Source organism: Moschus berezovskii, chromosome 26 (assembly GCF_049115385.1).
Source record: "Moschus berezovskii isolate FMDL1 chromosome 26, NW_MosBer_1.0, whole genome shotgun sequence".
Lineage (NCBI taxonomy): Eukaryota > Metazoa > Chordata > Mammalia > Artiodactyla > Moschidae > Moschus > Moschus berezovskii.
In genome coordinates, this window is record NC_142485.1 from 37,687,063 (window position 1) to 37,699,889 (window position 12,827).

The following is a 12,827-nucleotide window of genomic DNA, read 5'->3' on the forward strand; positions in this document are numbered from 1 at the left end:
CTGTATTTTAGAGGAAAGATTATTAGTACTTGCTGATAGATCATTTTTAATATGATCTAAATAAGGGAAGGAATGAAAATAAGGGTTAATTCCCAGACTCCTAAATAAGCAACAGGTTAGTAAGTTTTAATGAACTGGGAAAAGCCCAAAAGGAAATGCATTTGGAGAGGAAATTCATCAGTTCCGTTTTGCGTGTGTGCTCAGTCACTCAGTCCTGTCCAGCTCTTTGTGACTCCATGAACTGTAGCCTGCCAGGCTCCTCTGTCCATTGGATTTTCCCAGCAAGAATACTGGGGTGGGTTGCCATTTCCTCCTCCAGGGGATCTTCCCAATTCAGGAATCAAACCCACACCTCCTGCCTTGGCAGGCAGATTCTTTATTACTGAGCCACCAGGTTAAGAATAAGACCTTGAGAAACCTGATCATTGTTTTCAGGGTTGGGGAGAGATGAGGATACTTAGAAGTATAAGGAGAATGTCAGGAAAACTATTTCTGAGCCCTGAGAATTCAGACATTCAGGATGATGTACAAGATAAGTCAGCAAAGATCACTGATAATAACCTCCACTAAGGGAGAAGGAATTGCAGAAGAGCATGGCTCAGGGAAGAAAAAAGCACATTTGATTGAATAAAAGCAGGGTGATCCCCAGGACAGAGGTGAAGTGTTATAGGTCATGAGAGCTCGCAAAGAAGTTGTGGGGACTCAGTTCCAGTGGAGTGACTGTGGGAGCCTTGAGAGGTGAGAAATACTGGGCTGGATGAAGCACAAGCTGGAATCAAGATTGCCAGGAGAAATATCAACAACCTCAGATATGCAGATGACACCACCCTTATGGCCGAAAGTGAAGAGGAACTAAAGAGCCTCTTGATGAAAGTGAAAGAGGAGTGGAAAAGTTGGCTTAAAACTAAACATTCAGAAAACTAAGATCATGGCATCTGGTCCCATCTCTTCATGGCAAATAGATGGGGAAACAGTGGAAATAGTGGCTGACTTTTTTGGGGGGCTCCAAAATCATTGCAGATGGTGACTGCAGCCATGAAATTAAAAGATGCTTACTCCTTGGAAGGAAAGTTATGACCAACCTAGACAGCATATTAAAAAGCAGAGACATTACTTTGCCAACAAAGGTCCATCTAGTCAAGGCTATGGTTTTTCCAGTGGTCATGTATGGATGTGAGAGTTGGACCATAAAGAAAGCTGAGCACTGAAGAATTGATGCTTTGGAGCTGTGGTGTTGGAGAAGACTCTTGAGAGTCCCTTGGACTGCGAGGACATCCAACCAGTCCATCCTAAAGGAAATCAGTCCTGGGTATTCACTGGAAGGACTGATGTTGAAGCTGAAACTTCAGTACTTTGGCCACCTGATGCGAAGAGCTGACTCATTTGAAAAGACCCTGATGCTGGGAGGCGTTGGGGGCAGGAGGAGAAGGGGACGACAGAGGATGAGACGGTTGGATGGCATCACCGACTGAATGTACGTGAGCTTGGGTAAACTCTAGGAGTTGGTGATGGACATGGAGGTCTGGCGTGCTGCAGTCCATGGGGTCACAAAGAGTCGGATACAACTGAGGAACTGAACTGAACTGACAGGTGAGACGAAGAACACCACAGATATGGACAGCGCTCTCCAGTGTGGAAGCCGTGAGGGAGAGCAGAAAAATGACAGCAGCTAGGCATGGATGTGGGCCTAAAAAGCATTTTCTTCTACTCTTGATAGTTTTCTTTGTATACAGTTGCCCAAGCTAATAGGAACACTACAGGAGAGAGACAGAGGAAGACTTAACAAGAGGAGACACATTCCTAGACAAAGATGAACCCAAGGCCCTGCGGAGTTACTGGCTTTGCAGAGGATGAGGAGAAGAGCTTTATTCATTTTGTATATAAATTGCTGTTTGTCCACTGGATGTGAGATTGAGAAAACGGTTTGAAATTAGCATGGAAATAAACTGGCATGTGACAAATGGACTGGTGGTTAGCACTGATAAAGAAAAACTTATACTTGTTAAAACGCATAGGAAGGAAGATTATTCTTCAGGACTTGATCAGGGTTGAGCCAAGTTGTTCCTAAACTAAGCACTGAGGGATCTGTAAGTCTTGATAAGGAAGTAGCTGTGGTTTCCCCAAAGCTCAGAGATAACTGCCCTCAGAAAAACGTTCCAAATACTATTATTGCGTTAGATTTGGCAACAAACTGCCACCATTTCTCTAGGTTGGTTATGTACTGAGTGTATATCCTTTGCATACTCTAACCACCCACCACACACACATACATGTACCCGCTTCCAGAGACTGTGGTCCAAAATCAGTACCAAAGGAGATAAGTAGTTGAGTAAATGAATTTATAAATAAAAGAATACATAGAATTTATGCTTTTGCTATTAAAAAAAATCCTTGAATAGGTTTTAATTATAAAGAGGAATTTAGCAGCTCAAAGGTTAGTGAAAATGCAAAATGAAATTTTTGTGTTTTCAGACACAGTACTTCTGGTTAAATAATTCAACTTTACTTTTACTCAACATTGTTTCATAGCAACAAATTCCCCTCCCTGACACTTTGGTAAATAATCTGGAATCTTTTAGACATAGAAGTACAGAAGGAACGAGAAATTTGTCTGGAATTAATTGCAACATACAAAATAGGTAGACCTTAACATTAGCAAATTCTTTAGGAAAAACAGATTTGAGTATCTTACAATTAATATGCTGATCTCTTAAAAATTATATATAATCTCTAGCATGTAGACTCAAAATAAGGAGAAATCTTGGTTATAAATGGCATGCCTAGAATAGTTCTTTGGCACATAGGAGTCATTCAATAAAAGTTTTAAAAATCATAAAAATTTTCCCTTCTTTGCTATTTATTTAAAATATGTTATGAGAGGCAAGCCACTGCTTAGTATACCAGCCTTCTTCCTGTGTGCTTACCTTTCTAAGTACTGTCTTAACACAGAGAAGCTTTGCACAACACATTTTATTACCTACATTTATAAATGGGAAACCATAGGCTTGGGATATTATTAATATCATTTTCTACACTTATTAAAAACTTACTGTAAACAAACACTGGCCTATTTACCAAAACCCAGGAAATGTGCAGGCTTTGCCAAATAATGCTGGGGTAAGGGAGATCATTCCTGGCTGAAAGCTACTCTCTATAGTATGTATATAAGAATATTTGAATAGGGTGTGTGCTCAGTCACTTCAGTCATGTCCAACTCTTTGTGATCCACTGGACCGTAAGCTGCCAGGCTCCTCTGTCCATGGGCTTCTCCAGGCAAGAATACTGGAGTGGGTTGCCATGACCTCCTCCTTGGGATCTTCCCAACCCAGGGATTGAACTCATGTCTCCTGTGTCTCCTGCATTGCAGGTGGATTCTTTACTGCTGAGCCACCGGGGAAGCCCTATTTGAATAGTAAGTTTTAGTTTTTTGGCCTTTCTTTAGTAGTCAGTAAATGCATTCACTATTTATGGCTTCACGTGAACTACATGTTGCTATTTTTGCAATCATCTGGAAAAGGGTTGGAATTAATATTTTTGCAATCTTTTCACCATCCTAAGGGGAAAAAAGTCAATTTCATTCGAGAACAAAGACAAGCAAGAGGTTTTCAGTGTTCAGTGCAAGGCATCTGTGTACAGAGTATCATGTCCATTGCGCTGATAATGCAGACATGTCAGATGGTCTACGCTGCTATGAGAAAGTTGTCTCAAAAATAACGTGATTAAAATGAGTGCTTAAAATATTTTCTAAGAGTCTAACTTAGATTTTAATGAAACAAAGATTTGACTTTTTATTTAATTCATATATTTGGTAAACCAGAAAAGTAATTTTTATTTTTTAAAAAAGCTTATGCTACTTGTAATGGATTTTAAAGAATCCATTCTTTATTATTGGAGAAGGAAATGGCAACCCACTCCAGTATTCTTGCCTGGAAAACGCCATGGACAGAGGAACCTGGCAGGCTACAGTCCATGGAGTTTCAAAAGAGTTGGACATGACTGAGCAGACATGCATGCATTCTTTTTATGGCACTATTTTTCAGCACTTACAATAAAAAGGTCAGAGGATTAGGCAAAAGTTAAAACTTCCAATTAGCAACTTCCAATATTAAACTCAAATTTAAATACCTGCTTCCAGGGTTACCTATCTGTGGCACATCAGGTTGGTGTAGACTTGGATTATGGGTGACCCGTGGGTTAGAGAATCCTGTCTCTGACACGTTCACTGAGACAGTAGGTAACATAATTTGCTAAGGTTATGTAAAACATCTACAAATTTTTATTCCTTAGAAGGATGCCATTTGATTTTCCAGAATTATTTGTGATTTTTACCAAAGGATGATTTTAAAAGTGATTTATATAACTATGTATTGGACAATTTCTCAAATCTAAACCCTCTCTAGGATGCCACTTAGCCCAAATTTCGTTTTTAAAGCCTTTAAATAATTAGAACATACTTTTAAAATTTATAAATTTGACCACAATGGGTGGTTACCTGAAGGAAACAGAATGATCCACAGGTTCATCTGTCCTAATAAATGCCATAATCAGATAAGAAAGATTGCATAAGCAAGTTCCTTTGCTATTTTAGGGGCAGAATAAATAACTTCAGTAAACGATTATTCTAGAGCTTCCCAGATGGCACTAGTCATAAAGAACCTGCCTGCCACTGCAGGAGACATAAGAGACTCCAGTTTGATCCCTGGGTTGGGAAGATCCCCTGGAGGAAGTCATGGCAACCCCCTCTAGTATTCTTGCCTGGAGAATTCCATGGACAGAGGAGCCTGGCGGACTATAGTCCATGGGGTCCCAAAGAGTCGAACATGACTGAAATAATTTAGCATGTACCATGCAAGCACTTATTCAACTGATTCGATTATACCGTATTTTCAAAGAAGAAAGGAAGAAATCCGAATAATAGTGTAAAGTTCTTTATCTTGATATCTGCTTTATGTTAGTTTGCTATTTTGGTTTCATAGGACAAACAGATGATGTATATGATTACTAACATGACAAATAATTCCTTTCCAAACGTTTTAGTTGGTTTCTTATTAAACTGATAATTTAATCACATCATCTTCCCTTTGCTTTATCTTATGAATTCGCCCATGAAAATATACAATCATTTCAAATATAAAATTTTACTTGAGCCAGACTTTTTAAAATGACATATGGACAGTTTAAGAGAAAATATGTGTCCCTTATTTTCTAGTTTGAACATTAAGTAATTTTTCTCCCTCTCTTCCCAATGTAAATATATTAAACAACTAATCAGATTTGCCTATGATCCTTCTTTGGTCATTTCATGAAAATCCAGTAGTATGGTCAAAACTTTCTTTGATGGACTCTTGCCATTCTTTTGATTCTGATTGTGAGTATTTGATAAGAGTATATGCTTTCAGGTGAAAGGAAATTTTCCATAATTTAATTATGTGCATTTTGCCATGAATTTTTAACTTCATAAAATTATTAAATGAATGCCTACTTTATATACAGCATAGTAATTAACTTAAGATTGCTGTTCAAAGGGACTGTAGTTCTATTAACAGCTAATTTCTACTCACTGGCAAATCTAGGACCACTGCCAACAATCCTAGATGAATGCTGTGGCTTTCAGAATCACTCAGGTCTTGGAGGAAGGGCAACCTCCCTGCACTTGTGTCTTCTTCCTACCTCTGAACAACTCCTAGTGAGCACAGAGCAGCAAGAGGAAAACTAGTTTTTGCGAACTATGTATATATAGTTGATCAGAGCTACTTTCAATATCATCTCAGGTGTTCACTTCATGTTATGATTCTTATGTTACAGAGAATTGTAGAGTGTGGTTAAAATCCCAAAGCTCACTCTCATCATGTAACTTCTAGAATCAGAGATCTTGCTTCATCTGGCTCTTGGCAGAGTAAGAAGGAGGTGTGTTTTAGCTGTAGGAATCACCAAAGAAGGAGTTTATGCTTGGTTGTAGCTCTGCTTTCAACACTGCACTCTCAGATTTTATTGCCACAGCATCTCAAAATCTTCCAATGACTGTCACATGGGTTATTGTTTACAAATGTATACTTGCTGATGATACACAGGAGTAATTGCAGTAATCTCCTAATTGATCCCTCCAAGACAGAATGCAAAATTGGACTCATTCTTAGATTATGTTAGGCTTTCCATTACAGCTGAATATCCATTTGTAAGACAGTATTTTAAGACACACCTAATCCCTTTGGAAAATAAAAGGAATATATTAATATTCAAGAAAATGACCTTAGCATTCTGGAAAACATTGGTGAACATAAAGACTCAAGAAAGCATTGACAAAGGACCAGCTTCATATGGATAGAACTTCTACTTGAAGGAGTTTAGTGTTTCCTTGGTTCAGAACTCATTCTAGGTTGCTGGGGCCTCTTTTACTTCTTGAAGATAAACTATGAATGTGAATGTCCCATGGTGAGCAGGTAATATCTATTCTCAAGATTTTGTTCTTCCTGGATTCACAGAAAGCACTATAATGCTTAACAACTCAGTATCTAGGTCGCTGCTCATTTAAAACAAAATTGCAGAAGGCAGATCTAAAGAAGTTCTGCCCTAGAGCTGGCACAATACTCAGATTTACAGTTTGAGACTCAGTTTATCTAAAACCATAGTCTCTGTATTGTGCTTCTGCTCCCCAAAGATGGTAAAATGACAAGTAATCCCACTCCCAACTATAAAATATAAAAAATACATTCATATTAAAGGTCTATTTGAATCATCACAACTCTATGAGGAAGATATCATTATTGGCATTTATAGAGTAAAATGAGGTTCAGAGGAATGAAATCTGATGTTACTCAATTAAAATGAAGTCTGTAGACTATACTACAAAGCTACAGTCATCAAGACAATATGGTACTGGAACAAAAACAGAAGTATAGACCAATGGAAAAACATAGAAAGCCCAGAGATAAACCCACACACCTATGGGTACCTTATCTGTGACAAAGAAGACAAGAATATACAATGGGTAAAAGATAGTGTCTTCAATGAGTGGTGCTGGAAGAACTGGACAACTACATGTAAAAGAATGAAATTAGAACACTTCCTAACACCATGCACAAAGATAAACCCAAAATGGACTAAAGACCTAAATGTAAGACCAGAAAATATAAAACTCTTTTAGAAGAAAACATAGAATACTGTATGACATAAATCATAGCAAGATTCTTTATGACCCACCTCCTAGAATAATGTAAATAAAAACAAAAATAAGTAAGTGGGACCTAATTAAACTTAAAAGCTTTTGCACAGCAAAGGAAAATATAAACAAGGTGAAAAGACTACTCTCAGAATGGCAGAAAAGTATAGTAAATGAAACAACTGACAGAGTTAATTTCCAAAATATACAAGCAGCTCATACAACTCAATAGTGAAAAACAAGCAACCCAATCAAAAAGTGGGCAAAAGACCTAAACAGACATTTCTCCAAAGAAAACATATAGATGGCTAATAAACACATGAAGAGATGATCAACATCACTCATTATTAGAGAAATGCAAATCAAAACTACAATGAGATATCACTTCACACTGGTCAGAATGGCCATCATCAAAAAATCCACAAACAATAAATGCTGGAGAGGGTGTGGAGAAAAGGGAACCCTCTTGCACTGTTGCTGGGAATGTAAATTGATATAGTCACTATGGAAAGCAGTATGGAGATTCTTTAAAAAAAAAAAACTAGGAATAAAACCACTATATGACCCAGCAATACCACTTCTAGGCATATACCCTGAAGAAACCAAAACTGAAAAAGACACATGTACCCCGATGTTCATTGCAGCACTATTTATAATAGCTAGGACATGGAAGCAACCTAGATGTCCATTGACAGATGGCTGAATCAAGAAGCTGTGGTACATATACACAATGGAATACTACTCAGCCAAAAAAAGGAACACATTTGAGGCAGTTCTAATGAGGTGGATGAACCTAGAACCTATTATACAGACTGAAGTAAGTCAGAAAGAGAAAAACAAATGCCATATATTAATGCATATATATGAAATCTGGAAAGATGGTACTGATGAACCTATTTGCAGAACAGCAGTGAAGATGCAGACACAGGGGACTGACTGATGGACAGTGGTAGGGGAGAGGAGGGGGAGGGGGAGATGAATGGAGAGAGCAGCATGGAAGCATATACACTAACGTACGTAAAGAGGTAGCCAGTGGAGATTTACTGTATGACACAGGGAACTCAAACTGGAGCTCTGGAATAACCCAGAGGGGGGAAAGGGCAGAAGGCGGGAGAGAGAGACAGGAAGGAGGGGACATATGTACACTTATGGTTAATTTATATTGATATATGACAGAAGGCAAACCAACATTGTAAAGTAGTCATCAATTAACTATATATATATATATATATAATTTTCTTTAAAAACTTACAATAAAAAAGGTCTGCAGCCAACATGAATATCTGGATCTTTTGATACTACAGCTTATTTTTCTTCCATGCAAATATGGTAACTAAAATCTAGTGGGAATAAGTAAGTAAATTACTCAGTAGTCAAGCTATTTTATAACATTTGCCTGTGATAGCTTCTGCTTTTGCCAATGGTTTTTTGGTCTTATAAAGTTATATTATTTATTGAGGGGCTCTAGTCCCAAAAGTGGGTTTGTTTTAAATCAAATAGTATGTCAAAGGCTTGGTCTGTGCAGATATAAGAGTGAAGTAAATGAAAGGCTGAAATGAAAGCAAATACTATAGCCTTCCAACATGCTTAGGGATGATTACTGTTACATTTTTATTCAGATAATAAAGCTTTACATTTAAAATTTAAATTTTAAGATATAGAAATATTTTTGTTGTTGTTTAGTCCCTAAATCATGTCTGACTCTTTGTGACCCCATAGACTCTAACCCCCAGACTCCTCTGTCCATGAGATTTCCCAGGCAAGAATACTGGAGTGGATTGCTGTTTTCTACTTCAGGGGATCTTCCCGACCCAGGGATTGAACTCCTGTCTCTTGCATTGCAGGCGTATTCTTTACCACTGAGCCACCTGGGAAGCCATAGAAATATATAAAGAACATAATAATTAACTTAATCTTACAACTTGAAGAAGATAACTTTTTTGCCACATATATTTTACTATTGAGAACACATACACACATGCATGCAATCTGTCTAGATATATTGTTTTCTGAAATTAAAATTGCACATATATGTACATATATGAACAATGTGTATAGGGGTATATTATATATAAGGTGTGTTTTCTCCATTTTCATAGACTGTATTATGAGCCTCTGCTCACATCTGGATTACATACTCATATCATCACTTTATAGTGACATTACTTTCTACTCTAGTTTCTGTTTGTATTGTAAGTTATTCAATCAATTCCTAATTATTGTATGTAAAGCTGTTTTTTATATTCACTATCATAGACAGCCTCATGATAAATATGTACATATTTCTGGCATAATTATATTATTACTCCTGTTAGATAGGGAATTTAATTCCAAAGTGCATTCGCTGTCTGAAATGGAGCTTGTTTTTAAGACCTTTTAAGTTGAAATAGCACATTTTCCTTGAATAGCTATACAGATTTATACTCTCACCAGGACTGAAAGGGACGCTAGTTTCTTTCATTTCTGCTGTCACCAAGTACACATTAATTGTATTTACTCTCTGTGAATATACAGTTCAAGTACTTTGTCCATTTTTCTATTGAAGTGTCTGCTTATATTTTCTTAATATGTTCATATTATGTTCATATAATATTTTAAGAATATTTCTATCTGTCATGTGTATTGCCAGTGATTTTTCCATTTTTTTCTTTTTAATTTTTATTTAATAAATGGTACAAAGCACAATGCCAAAAACATTAACAGTTAAAATTTCACCAAATGAAAAAGTACTATAGAATACACAGTTGTAAAAAGCTACATTAAGTTATTTTACAACTGCCTCAGGCTGCAAAAAGAAAAAAAACCCAGTGCCATACCTAAGTTATCCCTCTCTCAAAGTAATGCCATTTATGTTATAAACCATGAGCACCCCATCAAAAGACGGGAACTGCTTTTGTTAATTCATATATATATATATATATGACTGCATCAGTTTGCTATACACCTGAAACAAACACAACACTATAAATGAAATATAGTACAATATAAAATAAAAATAAGTAACAGACCTTTGGGGCTTTTTCTACTTTATTGTCTGTCTTTTGTTTACAGTGTTTTCTACCATAAAAATAGTTTACATTTTATTTTCCTATTCACTTCTAGAAAGGCCTTTTTTCAATCTAAAAGTATAAATAGGGTAAATAGGGTAACTTTTATTTTCTAGTATCCTTTTCATTTTTTATACTGCATTTTCTCTGTTGTAAGTTATATGCTTATGTTTTTCTTCTGTTTCTCTATTGGGTAATCAATTGTTTTCTTTCACAGATGTAATTATTGTTAGAGTTATTTTCCTTTTTAAATTTTAAAGTACAAAAGTGTTTTGCCATGAAACTTCACATAATACTTAATTGAAAGCCCTCTTCACCAACATCCTTCTCAAGCAATAGTTTGGGGTGTACCTTTCACCATGTCACACAATGTTGGTATCATATTGCAGCTCCTTTTGGTAAAAAGAACGTTCCTGCCTGTTTCTTGTGAGATTCATGTGATCAGGTTAGGTGACTTTAATTCCAGCTGAGTCATGGGGGAAAGTGGCCCAGGGACCCACCAGTTACACAGTCTCACATTACTCTGGGTGTTCAAGGGCTTTTCATGCAAACAGGCAGACAGAACCCCACCCATGACATGTTCGTCCAGGTGGCAGTGACCACAGATAATCCATGTATTTATCATCTTTCTCTTCAGTGGCAATCCTTTAAGATTCTGAGATGGTGATGATTCTTGAATCTTGTGTCTCATGTGACATTTTCCTGAGAAAGGTATTTCATATACGTTAATTTGGGAGACTGTGAGGGGATATTTTGTCACTTTTGTGTAAGCTAAGGTCTTCTGTCTACCTGACTCTTGATCTATTCAATAGAGTTGTATTTTGCATAACTGCCTGGTGTATCATCCTGTAATCTTCGAGAAAGCCATGGATTACTATCAATACCAGGCTTGAAGAGATGAATTCATATGCTCAATCCACACAACAGTGAGGAAAGGGGAAGTGCTGAACTGCACGGCCAGTTTTATTATCTAATAGGAAGGAACCCGTTTCATAAGCTACTGCCTAGGAGGCTCTGTGATAATGTAAGAAAACTATCTTAGATTGTGTTTCTCAAAATGTAGTACAAAAATCACCTACATCAGAATGATTTGGAGTGTGGTAGAAAGACTTTCAATTTAAATGTATTTTGATTTTTAAAGCAAATAAGTTAATTTTGTACTGCAGAAATTAGAACGGGAAATCTATAACTTGTTGGAATGTAGATTCCTGATGGGGCAAGTACCTGCATTTTTAACTCCTCTCAGATTGGTTCCTGTGGAGCTTAACTTTGAGACTTAATGTCCAGAGTATTTAATTATATACTTAGACTTAAGATAGGATAATCATGGCAATATAAAAATAAACATTTGATGATGCATTTCACTTTGCATATAAAGTTAAACAATGCCCCATTTTCCATAGTTTCAAGGTATAATTTAGAAAAAAAATGTATTTTCTCTTAGATATGGTAACTACTTGAATATAACTTGGAATATTCTACTTAATTGAATACACCAATATAGACAGTTAACTAATTAGCAGAATTCATGTTCTCTGAGCTATTGTAGCATGTCTTTTTACTGGCAGAATAAATCTTGATGACCAGACTTTTTGGAAATACTGGAAGGTTCCGCCAAAATGTAAACCTTATTGTGATTCTGTTATTGAAATCTATGGGATCTTTTGTTGTAAAATAGTTTTCATAAACTAAAAATCCTGCTTAATTATATTTTATTAATGTTAATAACTAAAAGTGAAACAAAGAATTATCATAGACTGGATTTTTATCTAATCTTATTTATGTTGGAAGGTAATAGAAAGCATTCATCAACTTTGTAAAGCAGTGATAAATAAAATAAGCTACTTGAGAAATTAGGGATGGGATGGGGAGGGAGGTGGGAGGGGAGTTCAAGGTGGGGAACACATGTACACCCGGGGCAGATTCATGTCAATGTATGGCAAAACCAATACAATAATGCAAAGTAATTAACCTCCAATTAAAAAAAAAAATTGTGTCTCAAAATTTCCTATCCTAATGACCAAATGTGTATTTTATATTTTAATTGTGATATTTAATTTAATTTAAATTATGTTATTGATTTAAATTAAAAGATGAATGTAATTTTACCAAGAAAAGTTAAGCAATTTGGGGAAAATAATATTTTAATAGAAATTTAGCATGTATTATATATATATGTATATGCGCATACATGTATATATGTCACACAAGCCTGAAGGTTTTCTAGTGCATCTGTTTCCTGAATCTGAGAAGTACTGTGTTGCATTCTTCTTCCACAGGCTTATGCAGGCAAAGAAATGGAGGAGCAGCTGCGATCGGTGTCCAGTGTGGACGAACTCATGACTGTGCTCTACCCCGAATATTGGAAAATGTACAAGTGTCAGCTAAGGAAAGGAGGCTGGCAACATAGTATAGAACAGGCTAACATCAACACAAGAACAGAAGAGACTCTAAAATTTGCTGCAGCACATTATAATACAGAGATCTTAAGAAGTAAGTATGGGGAAAGAAAATATATAATAAGCTTCATATGTCAACCCAGTGCAAATTGCCATTCTGATCCTTTAATTTCAGCATTTGTAATACCATTGAATACCTTTAAGGCCAAAAGTAAAACAGAA

The 12,827-nt window shown here is 36.3% G+C and overlaps 1 protein-coding gene and 1 long non-coding RNA gene across 2 annotated transcripts in view; one reads left to right on the forward strand and one right to left on the reverse strand.

Moving 5' to 3' along the window:
* VEGFC (vascular endothelial growth factor C) overlaps positions 1-12,827 on the forward strand; it is an 84,141-nt gene that overhangs the window by 44,582 nt on the left and 26,732 nt on the right. Inside the window, exon 2 of the mRNA XM_055416348.2 lies at positions 12,486-12,699. Coding sequence (XP_055272323.2) covers positions 12,486-12,699 — 214 coding nt within the window. The remainder of the gene's footprint in view (positions 1-12,485; positions 12,700-12,827) is intronic.
* The window catches only part of LOC129549214 (uncharacterized), an 85,505-nt gene continuing 83,436 nt past the window's right edge, over positions 10,759-12,827 (reverse strand). The window contains exon 6 of the long non-coding RNA XR_008684514.2: positions 10,759-10,908. This is a non-coding gene — a long non-coding RNA (uncharacterized LOC129549214). The remainder of the gene's footprint in view (positions 10,909-12,827) is intronic.